Below are 22,713 nucleotides of genomic sequence, written 5' to 3'. Positions count from 1 at the left end.
CTCCACCTGGACAGACACCCTACTTCCCTCCCAGATCCTGCACTCCATATCCCTAACCTACTTGCTGGTAGACCTCTCTCATGCACTGTGCCCCTCATTTTTGTCCCAGAGCTGTAAAATCCACTAACTCTGGAACCTCAGAAAAGTAAATCTGGTGTATGGGAAGCCCTGAACTTCAATATCCCACTTCTCTTCCCCTCAGCCTGTGAGGCTGGGTACCAGGAGTGAGGTGTCTCAGTTGCGGCCACATCAGTGAGCATTGGGGGTTTTTTTTAAGAGTTTTTTTGCTTCTCACTTGTGTGGTCCCCAACTGATTTTCCTATGGGTCAGTGACCCCGGACCCAAAAAGGGCTTTCCACCACTGCCATTAATATAGAAAATATTGAAACCTTTTGTGTTGGACATAATATTTTAATTTATTTAAAATTAAGTTTGATAAACTAACATGATAAAGTTAAAATGCTTAATCTATTTCATAATTTAAATTAAACCATTCTTACTAGCTGCAGGTGGTTCAGGAAATAAGCCTGCCCTGGCCTCTCCTCCCCCAGCACACAGATCCATGAATAAGTTAAATCTCTGTACGCCACTGCTGAAAAGTTGCTGACCCCTGCACTAAAAAGTAAGAGCTGCATCTTAATTTATAAAGCTTATGTAAGTAGGACTATTACTGACATTAAAAAGTATCACCAGCACTCGAATTCGTACATAGGAGGTGAATAAGTCAAATCTTGGCACTCTACCTCTGAAAGGTTGCTGACCCCTGCCCTAGCATGTTGCCTGTAAGTTGAATACAGGCAGGTGTATGGCCTGATTCATGTGGAATTCAGAGAGAACCTTTGGAAAGAACTTAGGGTGTAACCTGTAAGAAGGATCCACTTAGGGACCTTGAGCTTACCTACTCTTCTAGTGGGGGCAACTGCTGTCACGCATGACATCTTCAGACAGAAGGTACCAGGGTTCAAAAGGAGGATTCATGAGCATTGACAACACAAGACTAAGGTCCCACAGTTGGAGTTGGTTTCAGTACAGAAAGAAAGATTCTGGAACAGCTTTTCAAAAACAGCCATTGGATAGATGAAAAAACCAGCAGTTATATACCAGAGGAAAATGGACGGCAGTGAGTTGAGAAACAGACCTGACTTCTTTAGGGAAAGAAAATATTCCAAGCTAGTAGGGATCTCTGAATATTCAGGAGGTATCTCATGATATTGCCAGTAGTTGTAAAATCTCTTTCGTTTAAACACATTTTCTCACGAAGAATTTCCTGCTAATAAGAATGGATTACACCTCTTCTGAATCAAAATACAGGACTATGTAGCACTTTAAAGACTAACGAGATGGTTTATTAGATGATGAGCTATCGTGGGCCAGATCTACTTCCTCAGATCAAATAGTGGAAGAAAATAGTCACAACCTTATATACCAAAGGATACAATTAAAAAAAATGAACACATATGAAAAGGACAAATCAAATTTCAGAACAGAAGGGGGATGCGGGGGGGGGGGGTAAATGTCTGTGAGCTAATGGTATTAGAGGTGATAACTGGGGAAGCTATCTTTGTAATGAGTAAGATAGCTAGAGTCTTTGTTGAGCCCTCCATGTAGAGTGTCAAATTTTAGCATGAATGACACTTCAGAGGATTCCCTTTCAAGTGCAGATTTAAAAGGCTTCTGAAGCAGGAAGACATTCACCTCTTCTGAATGTCATCTTTCTAAGCTTTTTACCCATTCAAATGGCTATTAGATGAAGGGATAGTGGGTTGGAAAGTTTAATCTTGCTTTTCCTAAGTCAGCAGGTTTAAAAAATGGCTGGGTTCATATGCATAGACATGCTGCAATCTGAAAGATACTTGTGAACCAAAACATATTCAGCCCCAAGGATTACCATCATTTTCACCTACCTAATTTTCCTTAAGACTCAAGATAGGAAACACAAGTGGGAAATATACACCAATATCTCTGGCCACTAAACTAGGAACACTTCTGCTTTGGAATCATGATCCCAAGCTGTTTGGAAATAGTAGGCTGGGCATTTCTTGTTGTCTTGGGATGCAAAGAAGCCTTTTCCACAATGGAAATCCTCACTGCTGTAAGAAGTTCTATACCAGGGTTTCTCAATCAGTGGTACGAGTACCCTTAGGGGTACCTGAGAGAACTCTGGGGGTACATCAACACAACTGAAATTTGGAAAAAACTGAATTTTTGTTTTACATTTTACAGCGCTTTATTATTTTTGTACTTTTTACACCCAAAAATGTTATTGCCCATCCAGCTATGATTAAGTTGTTTAAACAAATGTGTTGCAATGGTACAAATGGGGGTACTTTTTTAAAGGAGTACTTTTTTTTTTCTTTTTTAAATAAAGGTTGAGAAACACTGCTCTATACTACCAATACATGCAGTTCCCACTCAGTGCCCCTTGGAAGCACTTGCTGAAGCTATCTGCAGATGTGTTATTCCTGAGAGATGCATTATAAACGTGATCTGTTCCTGGATGCATCATCTCCAGAGCTTGATGGCCTCTGTGCAAAGGAGGCTGGACCTCAATCCTTCATGTTTATAAAGTAAATAGCAATCATTTTTCAACATAAGCTGAACATGCAGGGCATGGACGAAAGGCAGGAACTTTTTGCAGATCTCATGCTCTGTTCACAGTTCAAGGAGACTGATGTGTAGTTTGGATTTTGGTTAGGGCCACAAACTTTGAAGCCACATACTCATCCAGATACAAGCATCTCTTACTGGGCTGGGGTGTGTAAGAAACATTTACTTACTATAACTCTAGTTCTTCAGGATAGGATACAGATGTGTAGTCCACAACCCACTCCCTTGTCTCCTTTGCAGCAAAGTCTTGTGTCCTGGCATTCAGTGCAAAGGAACTGATTGATGGTTGGGGCAGCACCACCACATGTAGTCAAGGGAGGGACTACAGGCACAATACACAATCGCTGCCCCTTTCTCCAGGTTTTGCTAGGCAAATTTCTCTTGCTCCAGTATACTAGGTGCACACACACTTCAGGTCTTGCTAAACATGGACCTCTTTTATCAAATCCTGCATCTGCTGTGAAAGATGTAGTCATGGTGTAATGGTTTGTGAATGCATGTATTGACTACAACATAGCAGTTCTGCAAATGTCCAAAAAGGAAACAGCACTGAGAAATGTAATGGAATAAGCTTGCACCTGTGAACAGACATAGCCAGAGCTATTTCATATTTCCACTTGGAGACTGTTTGCAAAGAGACCGTTTGCCTGTGAAGAAACTGTTTGACCTTTCATGGATGTCTGCACATGACAAACAAACTGGAGAAGGAGTTATCCTGTGCCTACCCTTAGGCCCTGGTTTGGCACAAGGCACAGGCACAGACCAACAAATGCTGCTAGCAAAAAATCTTCCAGTTTTAGACACATGGAGAGTATGTGCACCCACAGTGGAATATTCACAGGAACCACCACCCAAGAATTAAAATATCCCCAGCACTTTTTTGAAAAGATCAGAAGAGAATATAAGGATCCATGCCAAAACCCAAAAGTAAAGCAGATTTTAAAGTTTATGGCTGTGAACAGTTATTATTCCATTTAAAATCTTTGTCATGTTTACTAGGATGCTCCATAACCAACATGTAACTCAATTTGCTTTATAAAGCACAAAAACAAGATTTATTTCCAATTAATACATTCAGATTATTTTTACATTTTTGAAAAGTATTCTGCATGCAGAGCTATTTTAAACTTTTCTTACCTCATTTTTGATGAAATCAGCATTCATTCCAGTTTCTTTATCTTCAGTGGAAGGCAACATAACTGATTCTTCCGGAATAATTTGTGACCAATGCCCAGCCAGTGAAGAATGTTCAGCAGAGGATATGTCTTTGCACTCTGTGCTTTCCCACAGAAAGACACATGCAGTAGGCGTAGTGAGTAACACCTTATTCCCATCTCCTGAGACATACAGGTACAATCTCATGGAGCACTCTGGAAAAATAACATGTCAGAAAAGTGAGTGGTTTTCAGTGTCCACAGATGTGAGAGAAGAGATTTTCCTAATAAAAGTTAAGAGTACTAGCTGACATGAAACCACTTTAAAAAAAAATTTATAAGGAATTTAGTGACCTATGTGAGACAAGAAAAAACAGTAGTACAATTCACACAATCTTTGTTGCTGGAGTAAGTCTCCAAATAGGCAAGGGAGGTATTATACATTACACCTCCATGCAAAGTGCATAGACACCTTAAGTTTCACAGTAGTATCAACCCATACAGTGATATCTTGCGTAAAGGTGGGACAAAAGAAAACCTGTTTTAAGATTTCTTTCAGATTGCTTTATCATGATTGGGTTACACTTGACAGTCTTCATCTTGATTAGAGTAATCTCCTGTTCATCCTGCTTCCTACATTTTCTCTTCCAAAGACAATGCAACACACAGATTTTCAGACTGTCTACTTTGTCACAAGTAACCATGTGAACCCCTCCAACTAGCTCTCCTCTTCACCACCATTACAAAATCAAACGTCTATGAACTTAGTTCTAAAGACTCTAGTCCAGTAGTTCCCAACTTTTTTTTAATACCGCCAACCAGCAAACTCGTTCAAAAACTTTGTGGACCAGCACTAAAACATCTTCATATTAATTATGGTAATTTCTTTGTAGATTCATTACGATAATTACTGTTACGCGGTCACATGTTATTTTACATTGCATCCGTATGCACACAATGCATGTCATTGTGTGGATGGCAAGATCAAAATCATACATTGTGAAACAGGTGGCATGCTTTGCAAAATAGTTCTGGTTTTCACTGGAGAGAGGCAAAGAGGTACAGCAGGCAGGGCAGAAGAAGGAAGGCTGTGGCCAAGAAGAAGAAGAAGAGGGAGAACGAAAAGGGGGACCAAGCCAGGGAGAGGCTGGGCTGAAAGTGGGGGGCACTGACTCCAGCTCGGAGGGCTTCTCCTGCCTTGTCTGCTTCCCCACCCCAGCCACCTGAGTAGCGACAGCCCCTGTTCAACCTTGACTGCCCTACCAGGGGGTCCCTGAGCCAGCCCCCAGGGCTCTGGCCAGCTGGGTGACCCCTGCTCCACCACGCAGCCCAGTCATCCCTAGAGCAGCCCCACTCAGCTATGCTGCCTGGTCAGCCCTGGAGCAGCCCCGGCCCACCACGCAGCTCAACCAACCCAAAGCAGCCTTACTTTGCCATGCAGGCTTGTAACCCCGAGAGCACCTCTGCCTGCTGGAGCAGCCACCTGCCACGTGGCCTCGCTGGCTGGGCCATGTGACTGCTATGGAGCAGAAACTCAGGCCGTGGTGAGGTTGCTCCAGTACAGACAGCTTCACCGCAGCCCTGCTCCAGCCGCAGCACCACCATCCAGGCCACATGGCTGCCATGGAGCAGCAACTAGGGCCATGGTTGGGCTCCCTACTGGGGCAGCATGAGAGGAGAATTTTTAGTGTGCGCACAGGCATGCATCTTGGTAACCGTGTTCCACAGCAGACAGGGCTCATTAGCAGCCAGGGGTATGGCCTGGAAGAATGCACAACCTGGCAGGCAGGGGTTCGCAGTCCGCCACCAGTCCACGGACTGGTGGTTGGGAACTGCTGTTCTCATCTAAAGTCTAGATGGCACGTTTATCTGCTTCCTCGGTAATTGCCTGTGCATTAACCTTCACGCTATATGAATATAAGTACAGGCAGTCCCCGACTTACGCGGATCCGACTTACATCGGATCCGCACTTACTAAAGGGGCTCTCTTGCCCCGGAGCTCACAGGCAGCGGTCAGCCACCTTGACCTCCGGGGCGAGAAAAGCTGCTCCCGGTGCCCCTGGTCTGCTGGGGACCGTCTCCAGCAGACCAGGGGCATCGGGAGCAAAGCAGCAGCCCCGGCGGGTTTGCTCGCGGTGCCCCTGGTCTGCTGGAGACAGTCCCCAGCAGACCAGGGGCACCGCGAGCAAACCCGCAGCCATGGCGGGGTCCCGCGCTTCTGAGGCATTGCTCTGGCTGGACTGGAGCAAAGCCAGAGCAAAGCCTCAGAAGCGCGGGACCCCGCCACGGCTGCGGCTTTGCTCCCCGTGTCCCTGGTCTGCTGGGGGGGGGGGGGGGGGCGCAGCTAGTGTGCCCCCCCCCCCAGCAGACCAGGCTTTTGTTGTGGACCCTGGGGCAGAGCAGCTGGGGCGCTGCCGGTTGGTCCCGGAGCGCCGCTCTGGGCACTACTGGACCAACCCGGCAGCACCCCAGCCCTCTGCCCCAGGCGTCCTGATTCAGCCGCTGCTGGTCAGTTTCAGCAGCGGCTGAATCAGGACGCCTGGGGCAGAGCAGCTGGGGTGTTGCTGGGTTGGTCCAGCAGCGCCAAGGAGCCGCGCTACTGGAGCAACCCAGCAGCACCCCAGCTGCTCTGCCCCAGGCGTCCCCAAGTCAGCCGTTGCTGAAACTGACCAGCGCTGACTACAGGAAGCCTGAGGCACAGTTGCTCTGCCCTGGGCTTCCTGGAATCAGCGGCTGATCAGTTTCAGCAGCAGCTGACTTGGGGTTCTTAAGTTGAATCTGTATGTAAGTCAGAACTGGTGGTCAGTTTCAGCAGCGGCTGAATCTGGACGCCAGTTCCAACTTACATACAGATTCAACTTAAGAACAAACCTACAGTCCCTATCTTGTACGTAACCCGGGGACTGCCTGTATAGGCATACTGTGTCAGATTGTTATCTAGAAAAGTATTGTATTTTCCAATGTGTATTACTTGGCAGAGAAAATTCAATTTTGATAAATGCAATTTTGTTGCCCAGTCATCCAGTCATTAATAAATAAAGTTTATTAACAAATTAATAAACTCATGGGGGATTCCCATGGGCTCAGGACTTAGTTACAGAAGGAAAAAAAAACATTTCTAACAGCACAGATCTTAGATCCAAATTCCCAAACCAGAAAACAATAAAACCTGATGGATTATCTAGACTTTGCCCTACTTACAGATGGTGAAGAGTCTTTTCTTGGAAATAGACATGTCCTCTGTCCCCCTCAGTACCCAGAGAGCAAACTGAGTCAGAAACAAAGGAGGGAAAACCCAAAAATTCCTTTGCCTCAGTTTGAAATCCCTATCTACATTTCTATTGGCTGACTGCTACCTGGCTAGATACAGTTAACCCCTTAGTCCCCATCCCTCATGTTTATGATATGGTCCATGAGAAAACCTTCCCTCAACATGCCTTAATTTGTTTAAGAGGCTTAGGTGAGGAACCTTAACAAAGGCTCTCTCAAAGTATAAGGACACTATAACCACTGGATCATCTTTGTTCACATTTGTTGATCCCCCTCAACGAATTTTAACAGACTGATGTGGCATGATTTCCCATTACAAAAGCCAGGCTGACTGCCCAAACAGAATGTGGTTCATCTACGCATCCAATAATTCTGTTCTTTACTACAGTTTCAACCAATTTTGTAGTACTGAAATTAGGCTTACCAGCCTATAATTAACATAATCACTCAAGCCTTTTTTCAAAAATCAGATTTATATTAATTATTTGCCAATCATCTGGTACAGACACTGATTTAAGCAATAGGTTATATACCATAGCAAGTAAAATGATAATTTATTCAAAAACCACTTCTACTGAAACCTCAGTATGGAACGAGGGTTGCCAGGTGTCCAGTATTGACCCGGACAGTCCGGTATTTTCGCCTCCTATCCAGTTGGGGGGGGAGGGGGGGCGAGAGGATCAGAAAATACCAGACACCTGAAATGTCCGGTATTTTCTGATTTTTCTTTCCAGCCAAGAGACGAAAATACCGGACACCAGACACCCTACAACACACTTGGCAACTGGGCCCAGCTCCCAGCACTCACCCACCCCGCCCCAGGACCCCCTGCTTACTTGGTTCCTGGGTCTTAGTGCTCAACTGCTCCACTCTTGCTATACCTATTGTGACTCTGCATGCACTTAAAGCTGTTTGAATGCTGGTTTTAGGGGTTATTTTTTTTGGGGGGGGGGGTTGGCTTAACTCTCAGGGTCATTTTTTTTTCTCTCCATCAACAACTTTGGTCTCCCCCTCCCTCCCATAATTTTTCCCCCGGTGGTTTTTTTTTTTTGGGGGGGGGGGGGGGGGAGCGGTATTTTTGGTTAAACCATCTGGCAACCCTAAATGGAGCCTAAAAACAATGGCTGGCAATATCATCTGCAGGGAAGACAAACAAAAAATTAATTCAGCTTCACTGCAACAGCCTTGTCTTCCTTCAATGCTACTTTTGCACCTTGACTGCCCACTAGCCCCACTGATTGTTTAGCAAACTGCCTCCTTCTTATTGTACTGGAATTTTTTTCATGTTAGTTTTTATGTCTTCTGCTAGTTGCTCTTGAAATTCTCTTTTGGCCTACCACATTATACTTTTACAGTTGATTTTCCAGATTTTATGCAGCTTTCAATTTTCCTCAGTAGGATTTGCCTTCTAATGTTTAAATATGCCTTTGTGCCTGTAACTACTTTTCACTCTGTTCAGCCATTGGGGATATTAAATTTAGTTAATATTAATTAACTAATCAAACAGTTGATGGGATTTTCATCGACTATTCAATTAGTCTATAAGAGCGCCTGTGCCTTTGAACCGTGGCAAGAGCCCAGGCTCTTGCTACAGTTCAAAAGCAGAAGTCCTGCAGCGATCATGGGGTTTCCTTTTAAAATGTATAAGTGCCTCAGTGGGGATATTTTACATTTCAAAAGGAAGCCCCGCAGGGAGCACTGGACTAGCGGGGGATCCTGCTGGCCCCATGCTCCCTGCAGTGCCTCAGCCTTTCATTAAATAGCAGGAATAAAAGCAGAATGACAGCAAAAGCAGCATGAGCAGACTGCTTTAGTCCCTGCTCCTGCCGTTTCCCCACTGTGCCTCTACCTCCCCTGCCCCGAGGAGACAATGCTAGAGGGAACCAGCTTTTAAGGCGGCCTACCCCAACTCCAGCTCCTCCTCCTCTCTGCCCTGCTGCCTCTCTCTGACAGAGGCAACAAGGAGGGGAGGGGAGAGGGGAAAGCCACTAGTTGCAACACTAGTCAACTATCTGATAAGCTTCTGCTTACTGGATAGCCAACTAGTCTCTTACATCCCTATTAGCCATGGTGGCATTTTTTTATACTTTTGTTTTAACTAGGGATATATATTTAATTTGAGCCTCTATTATGATTTTAAAAAAATACTGTTAATCTTCCAGGCATTTCACTCCTGTGACAGTTCCTTTTTATTTCCATTTAACAATAGGTTGCATCTCTAAAATCTGGGATTCTCTGGTCCGGCAACATCCGTGGTCCAGCATGACCACTGATGTTCCAGGACCAGTGTCCCAGCATGATGGAGGGGAAGAGAGCCGGTGCACGGCTCTGTTGGGCTAGGAGTGGGAAGCCAAGAGTAAGAGTGCAGCTCGACTGGGGAAGGGCCAGGAGCTGGTGCACGGCTCAGCTGTTAGGCTAGCCAGGAAGTGGGGAGAGGAGCATCGGAGGGGCCCCCTGAAATGACCTCCCTTGGTCCAGAAAAATCCCTCGTCCGGGACCAGTCAGGTCCCAAGGGAGCCGGACCAGAAAAGCCCAACCTATGGATTCCTTATATGTGTGCAGTTCCCTTTCTTGAGGTTAAATGCTATTGTGACACTACTTTAGTATCCATCCCCCTGTAAGAATGTTCAATTTAATTGTGCTGTGGATGCTATTACTAAGCAGATTGGTTATATTTATCTGGTGGACCAGATCCTCAGTGCCCCTTAGAACAAAATCATAAACTGACTTCTCTCCTTATGTGAAACTAGCTACTCAAAGCAGCAGTCAATAATGGTGTCCAGAAATTTTCTCTCTGCATCCCATCCTGAGATCACATGTTCCTATTCAATACAAAGATAGCTGACAACTGGGTTTTCTTTTTTTTCTGACCTCTTATCTCCCTTACCGTTTTACAATAGCCATCACAATTGTGATAAAATTGTATGTTTCTACTACTATATTCTTATTATTCAAGCATGGAATTTCTATCTATAGAGCTTTTATGATACTAAGTTATTTAAAATGTTTACTATATATTTGAGTCTATATTTACTTTCGCATATAGCACTACGCCCCAGCAGCATAACCTACTCTGTCATTCCTATACATTTTGTATTCTGGTACTTGGTACCATTGATTATTGATCTTTTATCAAATTTCTGTAATGCCTTTTCTTTCAATATCATCATTTAATATCAAGTATTGGTATTTCACCCATATTTGTATTTAGACTTCTTGGATTTGCACATAAGCACTTATAAATTTGTCAATATTTCCTTTTCTGCCTTCATGTGAAGTAACTGCCTTCATGTGAAGTAACTGAATGGTACTAGTTTTCCTTTAACTATTTCTCTTCAGCTTTTGCTTGCTCATTATAGTAAAGAGGAGAGCACAGAAGCAAATAGAGTATCCTCCTTAATAAATCCTCCCCTAAGGGATATATTTTTCCTAACCAAGTGTTCCTCATAGATTCATAGACTTTAAGGTCAGAAGGGACCATTATGATCATCTAGTCTGACCCCCTGCACAGTGCAGGCCACAGAATCTCACCCACCCCTCCCAAAATAATCCTCTCACTTATAACTCAGAAATTGAAGCCTTCAAATACTTTGAAGACCCCAAGATGCAGAGAATCCTCTAGCTGTGATCTGTACCCCATGCTACAGAGGAAGGCGAAAAACCTCCAGGGCCTCTGCCAATCTACCCTGGAGGAAAATTCCTTCCCGACCCCAAATATGGCGATCAGCTAAACCCTGAGCATGTGGGCAAGACTCATCAGCCAGACACCCAGAAAGTTCTCTATAGTAACTCCTATCATCCCTCCATTGACCTATTTCCCACTGATAATGAATGGACAATTAGTTACCAAGATCCTGTTATCTCATCAAACCATCCTCTTCATAAACCCATCCAGTTTAATCTTGAAACCAGGTAGATCTTTTGCTCCCACTACTTCCCTTGGAAGGCCGTTCCAGAACCTCACTCCTCTAATGGTTAGAAACCTTCGTCTAATCTCAAGTCTAAACTTCCTACTAGCCAGCTTATATCCATTTGTTCTTGTGTCCACATTGGTATGAAGCTTAAATAATTCCTCTCCCTCCCTGGTATTTATCCCTCTAATATATTTAAAAAGTGCAATCATGTCCCCCCTCAGCCTTCTTTTGGTTAAGGTAAACAAGCCAAGCTCCTTGAGTCTCCTTTCATAAGACAGGTTTTCCATTTCTCGGATCATCCTAATGGCCCTTCTTTGTACCTGTTCCAGTTTGAATTCATCCTTCTTAAACATGGGAGACCAGAACTGCACACAGTATTCCTAATGCGGTCTCACCAATGCCTTGTATAATGGCACTAACACCTCCTTATCCCTACTGGAAATACCTCACCTAATACATCCAAAGATCGTATTAGCCTTTTTCACGGCCATGTCACAATGGCGGCTCAGTCATTTTATAATCAACCAGGACTCCGAGGTCCTTCTCCTCCTCCGTTACTTCCAACTGATGTGTCCCCAGCTTATAACTAAAATTCTTGTTATTAATCCCTAAATGCATAACCTTACACTTCTCACTATTAAATTTCATCCTATTGCTATCACTCCAATTTACAAGATCATCCAGATCTTCCTGTACGATACCCCGATCGTTCTCTGAATTGGCAATACCTCCCAACTTTGTGTCATCTGCAAATTTTATCAGGACACTTCCACTTTTGGTGCCAAGGTCAGCGATAAAAAGATTAAATAAAATTGGTCCCAGAACTGATCCCTGAGGAACTCCGCTAGTAACCTTCCTCCAACCTGACAGTTCACCTTTCAATATGACCCACTGTAGTCTCCCCTTTAACCAGTTGCTTATCCACCTCTACACTTTCATATTAATCCCTATCTTTTCCAATTTAACCAATAATTCCCCATGTGGTACTGTATCAAATGCCTTACTAAAGTGGAGGTAGATTAGATCCACTGCATTGCCTTTATCTAAAAAATCTGTTACTTTCTCAAAAAAGGAGATCAGGTTGGTTTGGCATGATCTACCTTTTGTAAAACCATGTTGTAATTTGTCCCAATTGCCATTAGCCTCAATGTCTCTAACTACTTTCTCCTTCAAAAATTTTTCCAGGATTTTACATACTACAGATGTCAAACCAACAGACCTATAGTTACCCGGGTCGCTTTTTTTCCCCTTTCTTAAAAATAGGAACTATGTAAGCAATTCTCCAGTCAAATGGTACAACCCCTGAGTTTAGAGATTTATTAAAAATTTTTGCTAATGGACTTGCAAGTTCATGTGCCAGTTCCTTCAATATTCTTGGATGAAGATTATCTGGGCCCCCTGATTTACTCCCATTAAGCTGTTCAAGTTTGGCTTTTACCTTGGATATGGTAATATCTACCTCCATATCCTTAGTCCCATTTGTTAAGTTACCATTATCCCTATGCTCTTCATTAGCCTCATTAAAGACTGAAGCAAAGTATTTGTTCAAATATTGGGCCATTCCTAGATTATCCTTAACCTCCACACCTGTCTGATTTCCATTAACCCTTAGTTTAAAAATTCATGGATTGCCTCACTTGAACTGTTTTCTCACTATTTAAATTCCTCCTGAAGGACTTTTATGGACTACATGAAACTAAATGAATAACTCCTCTAACTTATCTGTTTCACTTATTGCATAAACAAACTGCTCATTTATATGGAAAGACGGGCTTGCATGCTGGGAGACAAATGCAAGGATACTAGAATTGAAACTGGAAACTGGGATAGGGAAGGAGGTTAGACCATGTACAGAGGATAGGGAACAGAGAATTTAATAAATTGAACTTAAAAAAAAAAAAAGCAAACAATGCATGCTGTCAATTATCTACTCAATCATCTTGCCTAAATGGTGGTTGGAAATTGTAAAGCTCCCACCACATTTTGGATGCTACCTAAGTAAACAATAACTTTATTTGTAATTGGGGTTTATTTTTGTATAACAATGATAACAAGAAAAATAACTTTAATTGAAGTGAGAATATTTCTTTTCCTCTCTTTTATCTCTAAAGGAGAGAGCTGGCAGAGAGAGAGGGAAGTAGTTACAAAAAGAGAAGTTCAAAGCAGAACTATATGATCTAGGTCTCTCTTTGCAGAAGATGTTACATTTTGACAGACTCAGAGACAGTCAAGTCTGTGCAACTAACCCAACTTAAGCACCAAATCTTATTCTTCTTGTCTCATCCTTATTGTGAAGAGGCAGGACAGCCAGAAAGCAGCATCTCAAGCAGGCAGAGGAAGAGAGGTACCAGCCCCATCCCAGAGTCAGACATGCCATTTGTCAAAGTCATTGTTGCCAAGAGAATAGATACTATACTGGCAGACACTTATTGACACTAGCACAGCATTACTACTGGGAAGGAGAACAGCTTGCTTATGGCCATCCATGAGGTGGGGTGAATGGAGACTTAGAAAGGGCATTTCACACCAAGGGGGGAATCAAGTGGTGGGTTCAATGAAGGCACAGATGTCTTCCCTAGTGCCTTACCTCGACCTTTAGCAATATCCCCACTGCTGCCACTGAGTTACCCACAATTCCTCCAACGGGCACTTTGCTTCAGGACACAGCCCTCTGGAAACACTTCATAGAATCATAAAATACTAAAACTGGAAGGGACCTTGAGAGGTCATCAAGTCCAGTCCCCAGCCCTCTAGGCAAGACCAAGCACCCTAGATCATCCCCAACAGAGGTTTATCTAAACTTTTCTTAAATATCCTGAATGATGGAGATTTCACAACCTTCCGAGGCAATTTATTCCAGTGTTTAACCACCCTGACAGTCAGAAAGTTTTTCCTAATGTCCAACCTAAACCTCCCTTGTTGCAATTTTAGCCCACTGCTTCTTGTCCTATCATCAAAGATCAAGGAGAACAATTTTTCACTCTCCTCCTTGTAACATCCTTTTAGGTACTTGAAAACAGCTATCATGTTTCCTCTTAGTCTTCTCTTTTCCAAACTGAACAAACTCAGTTCTTTCAGTCTTCCCTCATACATCATGTTTTCTAGACTTCTAATAATTTTTGTTGCTTTTTTCTGGGCCCTCTCTGATTTCTCCACATTTTTCCCCAACTGAGGCCTGACCAGTGCAGAGTAGAGCAGAAAAATTACTTCTCTTACTCACCACACTCCTGTTAATGCCTCCCAGAATCAGGTCTGATTTTTTTTGCAAGTGTCAGATGGTAGACTCATATTTAGCTTGTGGTCCACTATAACCCCAAGATCCCTTTCTGCAGTACTCCTTCCTAGACCGTCACTTCCCATTCTGTAGGTGTAAAACTGATTGCTCCTTCCTAAGTGGAGTTCTTTGTATTTGTCCTTATTAAACTTCATCCTGTTTTCAGACCATTTCTCCAGTTTGTCCAGGTCATTTTGAATTATGACCCTATCGCCCAAAACACTTGCAGCCCCTCCCAGTTTAGTATCATCTGCACACTTTATAAGCATATTCTCTATGTCATTATCTAAACCAGTGTTTCCCAAATGGTGCTCCGCGGATCCCTGGGGTTCCGCAAAGCGAACATAAGGGTTCCGCGAGAACCCGAACGCTCCCCTCCCCCTGCCCATAAAGAGACAGAGGAGCCCGGCGCGCAAAGACGCTGGCTCCTTCCCCGCTCCCCTTTCAGACATCTCCCGCGTCCCCTGCTGCCGCTCTGCTTTTACCACTGGCCCTAGCAGCAGCAACAGCTGCTTGTCCCGCTTCTGCCCGATCAACCCAAGATCCCTCTCCCACGTCCCCCGCTGCCGCTCTGCTTTTACCACCGGGCTGTGTATCAACCCTGATTATTCACCAAGTCCTACTACTAGGTTGAGCATCTGCAAGTCTTCCCTTCTGGAGCACATGGCCAGTGGTTAATATGGGTAATCAGGCAGCTTTCTCAAACCAAAGTGCTGTTTAATGTTAATGGCAGGAAGCAAGCACTTTAAAACATTAAAGGATCTATATGAACGTCTCTCTTACCATTATCCCCATTGTTCAACTGTCAAAGACACAGACAAATGTATTATGTTTAAAGACACAATCACAAGAGTTTGGAAATCCAAAATGTAATTAACATTTCTGTTAATAAAAAGGCTGTGAGTTTGGGACCTCCTATATTAGCCCACAGGCCATCTATGGCCCAAGCATTTTCATAGTTTGGTCCGAAGTCCCTGTAGCCTGTGGTGGAGGGCCTGTGCTTGTCCCACAAACTCCACCCCTTTCCTCCCATTCAACCCTTCTCCCAAGGAACACTGCCTAAGTGATTACTGCACAGGCCTGACATAGGGTGGCAGCAGGGATGAGGATCCTTTGCACTCCCTACAGTGGTAGGAGTCACAGGGAAGCCAAGTAACTGTGGTGGTGGTGGGAGTAAAGCATGTTTACTTGGCTTCCCTCTGACTCCCACTGCAGCAGTGAGTGCAGGGGACTCTGACGCTTGCTGCCACCCCATGCCACGCCACTGCAGTAATCCTTAAGGTCTTGTGCCTCAAGGAAGTGGGAGTGGAGGAGAAGAAGGAAGGGAGGCAGAGCTAGACACACATACTCTGTGCCACAGGGACTCCTAGGCCAGACTGCAAAACTGCTCAGGATGTAACTGGCCCACGGGTCATGAGTTTGAGACCTCTTGGTTAAGCTTTACTAAGGGTTAGGTTAACATACACAAAATACAAATTAATTTATAACTCTCTCTCCTGCCAAATAAATGTTAGCTATTTATTAAATAAAATGTAATTTAAGGAAGATCTTTCCGGTCAACATTTTTTTTTTTTTAATAATAATAATAATAAAAAAAAAAAAATTGCCAAGTCCTACCTTGTGCTGCTGTAATCACCTTACGAGATTCTTCAATTGCTGGTACAGTTTTCAGATAGTCCTGGTCTTTATTCCAAAGAAACAGTTCTCCTGTTGAAAGTATTCCTGCCAACCAAGCACCTGTTTTCAAAGGGGAAACACTTTTTAAAATTGATGTACTATATAGTATTTAAAATTATCTTCCCCATTTTTTTCCCAATCCTGCAGGTGTCTCTGAACCACCAGATCCTGTGCTTGTGTGGTGACAGTTACAGTATCAGGGACTTCTAGGGTACTATGGGATTCTAAATTACTACAATTTTAAATGAAAAAAGCCTGCAGCTTGAGAAAATACTTAACCATTTCTTGATGTCGCTATGACAACAACATTTTTCAACAATGACTGAAGTCGAGGAATTTTTTTCTTTGTCTTTCCTGATACAAGGTTAATTTCAGTTACGCATTTATCATCTATGAGAAAAATAGCTTCTTTTTCCTGTTAAAAGGAAAAAAGGAATATTTCAGTTTTCAAAAATGATATCTATTATTTACTTTGCTTGAAAATTGATGCAGATATAGATATAGTACTATCTTAAGACCAGTAGAACAAACCCAGAACTTTATCAATCCAATGCAAAACACTACAATGAAATTCACAGTTAAGCATTCAAAAATCATACAGTGCTGAATAGGGATATTAAATTTAGATTAATTGGGCAATCAAATAGTTGATGCAATTTGCATTGACTACTCAATTAGTCGATAAGGATACCTCCATCTTTGAAGTGTAGCAACAGCCCCAAGGCTGTTGTTACACTTCAAAGGTGAAAGCACTGAGGGGAGCACGGGACCAGAGGGGGACTCAAATAGTCCCCCGCTGGCCCTGTGTTCCCTGAGGGATTTGAAAGCAACAGTGCCACATGGAGCCTGGAGTCAGCTTGAGTCCTCAGTTAACCCCAGGCTCCATTTGGTGCTGACACTTTGAAACACTGAGTGTAGCCCCCAGCTGGCCCCAGGCTGCACATGTCACTATCGCTTTGAAACATCCCCTCCTCCCCCCCTTGCTGCCTCTTTCTGATAGAGACAACGGGGGAGGGGAAGCAACTAGTCGACTAGCATGTCGACTGTTGGATAAGCATTTGCTTATCAGATAGTTGACTAGTTGTTCACATCTCTAGTGCTGCACTGAAACTGAAACCTTAATTCTGCCTTTTTGTACAAATATATTGCAATATGGGGCAAATTCAACACTGGCAGGCAGGGAGCTGCTCCAGTCCCCACTAGTTAACCTTAACCAGTCAAATATTCACATTCCTAATTGTAATGTATACTTGCAAGAAATGAGAGCTATTACTGTAGATTTAATTTTGCCAATAACATTTCTTGGTTACTAAATGCTTTACAATGCAATACTGATACTGCTTTAACATAGGCTTATACATACATTTCATATACTGTTTTAAAAGAAAAGGATACAGTAAGTTTGTGCTCAAAGTCATTAATAAACTTGTGTATTCATTGTCTAGGTGCTAGCTAACTAAAAGGCAATAGGTGTCTGTCACTATGGCAGGTTAAGTTAGCATTGACATATTTGAGCACATATATACTCTTATAAATGTATAACAAAATAAATCTTTAAAGCAAGCAACTTCCACTCTGGCTGCAGGCCTTTGCTATCCCCCAAAGCACATTATTACAATAACTTCAGATACTGAAAACAAGTTCAGAATAGTTGGGTGTTTCATGGTTGTCCCCAAGGCAAGAATAAAATCTCTAACTGACCATATATTTTTCAATGCATATTACCAAATAATAATTGAAAATAACTATGATGAAGTATATAGCTATCAGAAGAGGTTTTCCATCAGGTTATTTTACCTTAGTCCATCCCACACTTTGCTAAACATTGGGCTACCCACATTTGCCATCTTTGCCCATCAACAACCCTTCATAGAATCATAGACTGGAAGGGACCTCAAGAGGTCATCGAGTCCAGCCCCCCGCCCTCAAGGCAGGACCAAGCTCCACCTACACCATCCCTGACAGATGTCTATCTAACCTGTTCTTAAATATCTCCAGAGAGGGAGATTCCACCACCTCCCTTGGCAATTTATTCCAATATTTGACCACCCTGACAGTTAGGAATTTTTTCCTAATGTCCAATCTAAACCTCCCCTGCTGCACTTTAAGCCCATTACTCCTTGTCCTGTCCTCAGAAACCAAGAGGAACAAATTTTCTCCTTCCTCCTTGTGACACCCTTTTAGATATTTGAAAACCGCTATCATGTCCCCCCTTAATCTTCTTTTTTCAAAACTAAACAAGCCCAGTTCATGAAGCCTGGCTTCATAGGTCATGTTCTCTAGATCTTTAATCATTCTTGTCGCTCTTCTCTGTACCCTTTCCAATTTCTCCACATCTTTCTTGAAATGTGGCGCCCAGAACTGGACACAGTACTCCAGCTGAGGCCTAACTAGTGCAGAGTAGAGCGGCAGAATGACTTCACGAGTTTTGCTTACAACACACCTGTTGATACAACCTAGAATCATATTTGCTTTTTTTGCAACAGCATCACACTGTTGACTCATATTCAACTTGTGGTCCACTATGACCCCTAGATCCCTTTCCGCCATGCTCCTTCCTAGACAGTCGCTTCCCATCTTGTATGTATGGAACTGATTGTTCCTTCCTAAGTGGAGCACTTTGCATTTCTCTTTATTAAACCTCATCCTGTTTACCTCTGACCATTTCTCTAACTTGCTAAGGTCATTTTGAATTATGTCCCTATCCTCCAAAGAAGTTGCAACCCCACCCAGTTTGGTATCATCTGCAAACTTAATAAGAGTACTCTCTATCCCAATATCTACATCATTGATGAAGATATTGAACAGTACGGGTCCCAAAACAGACCCTTGAGGAACTCCACTTGTTATCCCTTTCCAGCAGGATTTAGAACCGTTAACAACAACTCTCTGACTACGGTTATCCAGCCAATTATGCACCCACCTTATCGTGGCCCTATCTAAGTTATATTTGCCTAGTTTATCAATAAGAATATCATGCGAGACCGTATCAAATGCCTTACTAAAGTCTAGGTATATGACATCCACCGCTTCTCCCTTATCCACAAGGCTCGTTATCTTATCAAAGAAATAATTCTCTCCAAATCTTCCCTTTTCGCATTAACATCAATCACCTCATTCAAAAATGTTCATTTCCACGTTCCAATCTTCCTCTCTTCTTCTTGCATTTTCTGGCTTCCATTCAAGGGAGCATTTGCTGAGCACTCTTCAACATGCCCGAGCCACTAATGTCTTCTTTTGTAGATTTGTGAAAGGGTGCCTTGTCTGGTAATTTTTCTTTGTTCATCTTCCTATGTGTTATTCCAAATATTAGTCTCAGACATTTGTAATGAAATGTATCCAGTTTGCATGTATCTTTCTTGGTAACGTCTTACTGCTATATGTTATGATGGCAATAAAAATTGCTTTGTACATGCTTAGTTTTGTGTCGAGGGAGATGTTTTTGAGTTGCCAGATAGCTGTGAGTCTTCCAGATGCAGTCTTTTTCTCACCAACTTTATTTATTTCTTCTGAACTGGTACCATCCTGGCTGATGGCATTGCCAAAATATGTAAAATTGTCCACCTTCTCCCATTTTAATTTCCATACACCTAATCCCCATTAACATGATTTTACATTTCTCTACATTAAATCTCAGACCCCTACTTGATTCATTATTACTTTTACTTAACTTGTGCATTTTTGTAGTTCATTAGTATCTTCATTAGTAAGAGCAATGTTGTCAGCAAAGTATAGATTAAACAACCTTAATTTTTTTCAGTTTAGACCATATAGATCTCTGTTACATTTCTTTAATTCATAGATCCTGGCTGGCATGAACAGAAAAGGAGACAGGACTCATACCTGTCTTGATGTTGAATGGCTTGCTCATTCAATTTTCCTTTTTAATGCATGTTGAGTTGACATGGAATGACTTCATAAAGCTGATTAACTTTGTTGAAATTCCATATTGTTTTACCATTTTCCACAGTTTCTCTGTTTTAGAAGGCATGTTAATATAAAGTTCACAAGATTGATGTCAAGACTGCCTTGAAATTCAATTGTGTTCTCAATAATCCATCTCAGAGTGAAAATCGGGTATGAGAGAAATATTGAACTTTTGGAATCAAGTCAAAATGGCGGCAATAAATCTAGTAATTTGTCTTTGCACTTCCTAACTTAATTATCCTTATGGCAATTCTAAACCATTCCCTGAAAGTTTTGTAAATTGAGTTGCTAAATAACGGTCATGTAATCAAAACTATGTTAATGTACAATTAAGTTTAAATAAAACTCTACAAACTCTCACCTGTCCCAGCCAGGAGATTCGAGGCCAAGGTTTCCTATGTTTGATACATGTAGAGACTAAAACATCTAACTTAATCTCCATACTTATCAGCAGTCCAGATGATCACAACTGTTTAGAAAAATACCCAAAGGAGTGGAGAGTCGTCTGTCAACATATCTGTAAAAGATTGAGGAAAAACTGATTTTCATTTTAGTTTTTGGAAGGTACAAATTCTGAACAAAATTTTTAGTTTCCACATACAGATTGAATTTCCCTGGTCCAGCGCCGTTGGGACCTCATCTGCCCCAAACCAAGGAATGTGCTGGACAAGGGTAAGTCAATGCCAGCCCCTCCTCAGGCTCCACTCCCAGCCTCGGTACACCACTCTTCCCTAGTCCCCGCAGTTTGGGAACCATTGCGGTATTAGGTGTAGTAAATGCTTAATTTTTAAGATTTGAAAGAAACCATATAAAATACCATTTGCCCTATGGACTTAAAGGAATGCATACTTAAATTAATGATTGGTGGGCTCCAATAGTCATAGTTCTAAATATTATCAATAATTCCAACAAAGGATGCATCACATGCTAAGTCCCACCCCTCCATACTCTCACACTGAAGGCAGTACCCTGTAGCCTACATCAAAGATCAGGGCACAACACAAACTTGGTCAAGCTATCTTTGCATCCATGACAATAGTGCAAAGATCACACCTACCGCCATGGTGAGAGAAGGCTCAAAAGAAAGCCTACATTTATATGCCAGGCCCTGTTGCCCTCACCTCAAAAGCACAGGGGAAAAGAGTGTGTTGCATGCTAGCCCAGCTACCTCCATGCTGAAGGATGTGGTGTTCAATGTAACGGGATGCAACCGTCACATAAAGGGACATACATGGTACCTCCTTTCCACCCCGTAACAAAAACACAGCTGAAGATGAAAGGTCACCTTCCGATCTCCATGCACCAAGGCGCCCTCGGCCCCTAACCCGGGCCCCATCTTGTCTCCCTCACGGTAGGACCCCAAACTAACCCCCCCCCCCCATCCAGGGTCCCGTCTTCCCTCCTCGCAGGAAGGGCCCCACGCCTCTCCCTCGCCCCCTGCCTCGTCCAAGAGCACGGACCCCGCCCCGTCTCTCCCCTCACCCCACACCTCTAACCCCGCGGGCTGCGTCTTGCTCCAGACGTGGGCGCATCGCCCGGAGCAGCGGGGCCAGTAACGACCGCGGGGCGATCCGGCCCCACCGCCCAAGGCCCCACCGCGGCCTGTCCCCGCGAAGCGAGAAGAGCGCCCCGCACTCACCGCGCCTCCGTCCTGCGCAGGGGCTGCGCTACGGACCCGCCTCCAGGGGCGTCGGCCCCCACCCAGGTGCCAGCCGGCTGTGTCCGGGGCTAGAGCGGAGTGCGCAGTTGCGGGCGCGCGGGGAAAGCGGCGCTGGGCCCTGACTGAGTTGCTGCCACCCTGCCGCAAGCGCATCCAGCGCCTTTGTGCCGGGGTCCTGGACTGCCCAGGCCCCGCTGCCGCTGCCCTCCGCCAGCCGGATGCGCTCCGCTGGGGGCGGCGCTGTGGCAGCGGGGCCCGCCGAGGACCCGCACGAGCGGTCAGTACGCGGGAGCAGGCGCGGAGCGAAATGGTGCACGCGGCCCAGCCGGCCGTTAAACCACCATGTAAACAAACGCGCGGCGCCACCGGTAGCTCTCCAACGTAACTCTTGCTGCTACCCCTCCCCTCCTTCTCTGCTTACGTTAGCGTGGCTGGGGCTAGGTGCAGTGGCGCTGCTGATATTTCAGAACTGAATTGTAAACTGTAGTGATGGAAACCGCGTCAGATCACAAGGTGCTGGTTTGCAGAAAGGTTGGTGTTGCCCAGATTGATCAAAGCCCGCAGCCCTCCCTTTCACAAACTCCATCCTCTCCCCCATCTGCCTCTGGGAGAGAGATAGGGGGATTCAAGCTCTTCCAGGGAGTTTGTGTTCATGAGCTTCAAAGGGGTAACCAAGTTAGTCTGTAACAGGAAAAACTTTGAAAACAACAAATAGATTACTAACACTTTAAAGGCTAACAAAACATGTTGCTGGCATCATGAGCTTTCCTGGGCACAACCCACTTCTTCAGATGACAGTATCAGAAGTTCAGATCCAAGAATAAATAAGGGAAGGGGAAGAGGAGAAAAAGAAGAGGAGGAAAGGGGAAAAATAAAAAGAGGCAGTGAGTAGATGGTTTAAATAGTTACAACAGGCTAATAGGAACAATTAACCTACCAACCACACAATAGAGGTGCTAAGTCATAGGATGTGGAAGGTAGTGTGCCAGCCCGCTGATGTCCTTCTGTAACCTTGGGTGGGTTAGACTTCACTGCCCTTCTTCAGTGTCTTAAAAAAAACCCCCACTCCCACAGCAGTACTGGAGATGCAGAGTTCAGTCTGTAAGGAATTTCAGCAAGGATTGCCCAGTGTCAGCCTCCCTATATTCAAGTTCCAAAAGAAACTAAAGAAATTAATTTAATTAAATAACTTTATAAAATCTTGTGAAGAAACAATCTAATTCTTACAAC

The 22,713-nt window shown here is 43.7% G+C and overlaps 1 protein-coding gene across 4 annotated transcripts in view; it reads right to left on the bottom strand.

The window, feature by feature from the left end:
- The window catches only part of CPLANE1 (ciliogenesis and planar polarity effector complex subunit 1), a 170,529-nt gene extending 148,466 nt beyond the window's left edge, over positions 1-22,063 (bottom strand). Inside the window, exons 1-5 of one of the 4 annotated variants that reach the window (XM_089779416.1) lie at positions 21,463-22,063; positions 20,185-20,340; positions 16,176-16,311; positions 15,837-15,956; positions 3,745-3,977 (exon numbers count right to left, since the gene is read on the bottom strand). In XM_089779416.1, the coding sequence (XP_089635542.1) occupies positions 3,745-3,977; positions 15,837-15,956; positions 16,176-16,311; positions 20,185-20,265 (570 nt within the window). In that variant the 5' untranslated portion in view covers positions 20,266-20,340; positions 21,463-22,063. The other 3 variants (XM_075932522.2, XM_089779415.1, XM_089779414.1) reach the window with 3 other exon arrangements.
- Positions 22,064-22,713: the final 650 nt, after the last annotated feature.

Source organism: Pelodiscus sinensis, chromosome 6 (assembly GCF_052426305.1).
Source record: "Pelodiscus sinensis isolate ZL-2025 chromosome 6, ASM5242630v1, whole genome shotgun sequence".
Classification (NCBI taxonomy): Eukaryota; Metazoa; Chordata; order Testudines; family Trionychidae; genus Pelodiscus; species Pelodiscus sinensis.
Note: the sequence above shows the minus strand (reverse complement) of the source record. Positions and strands in the feature narration are given on the sequence as shown.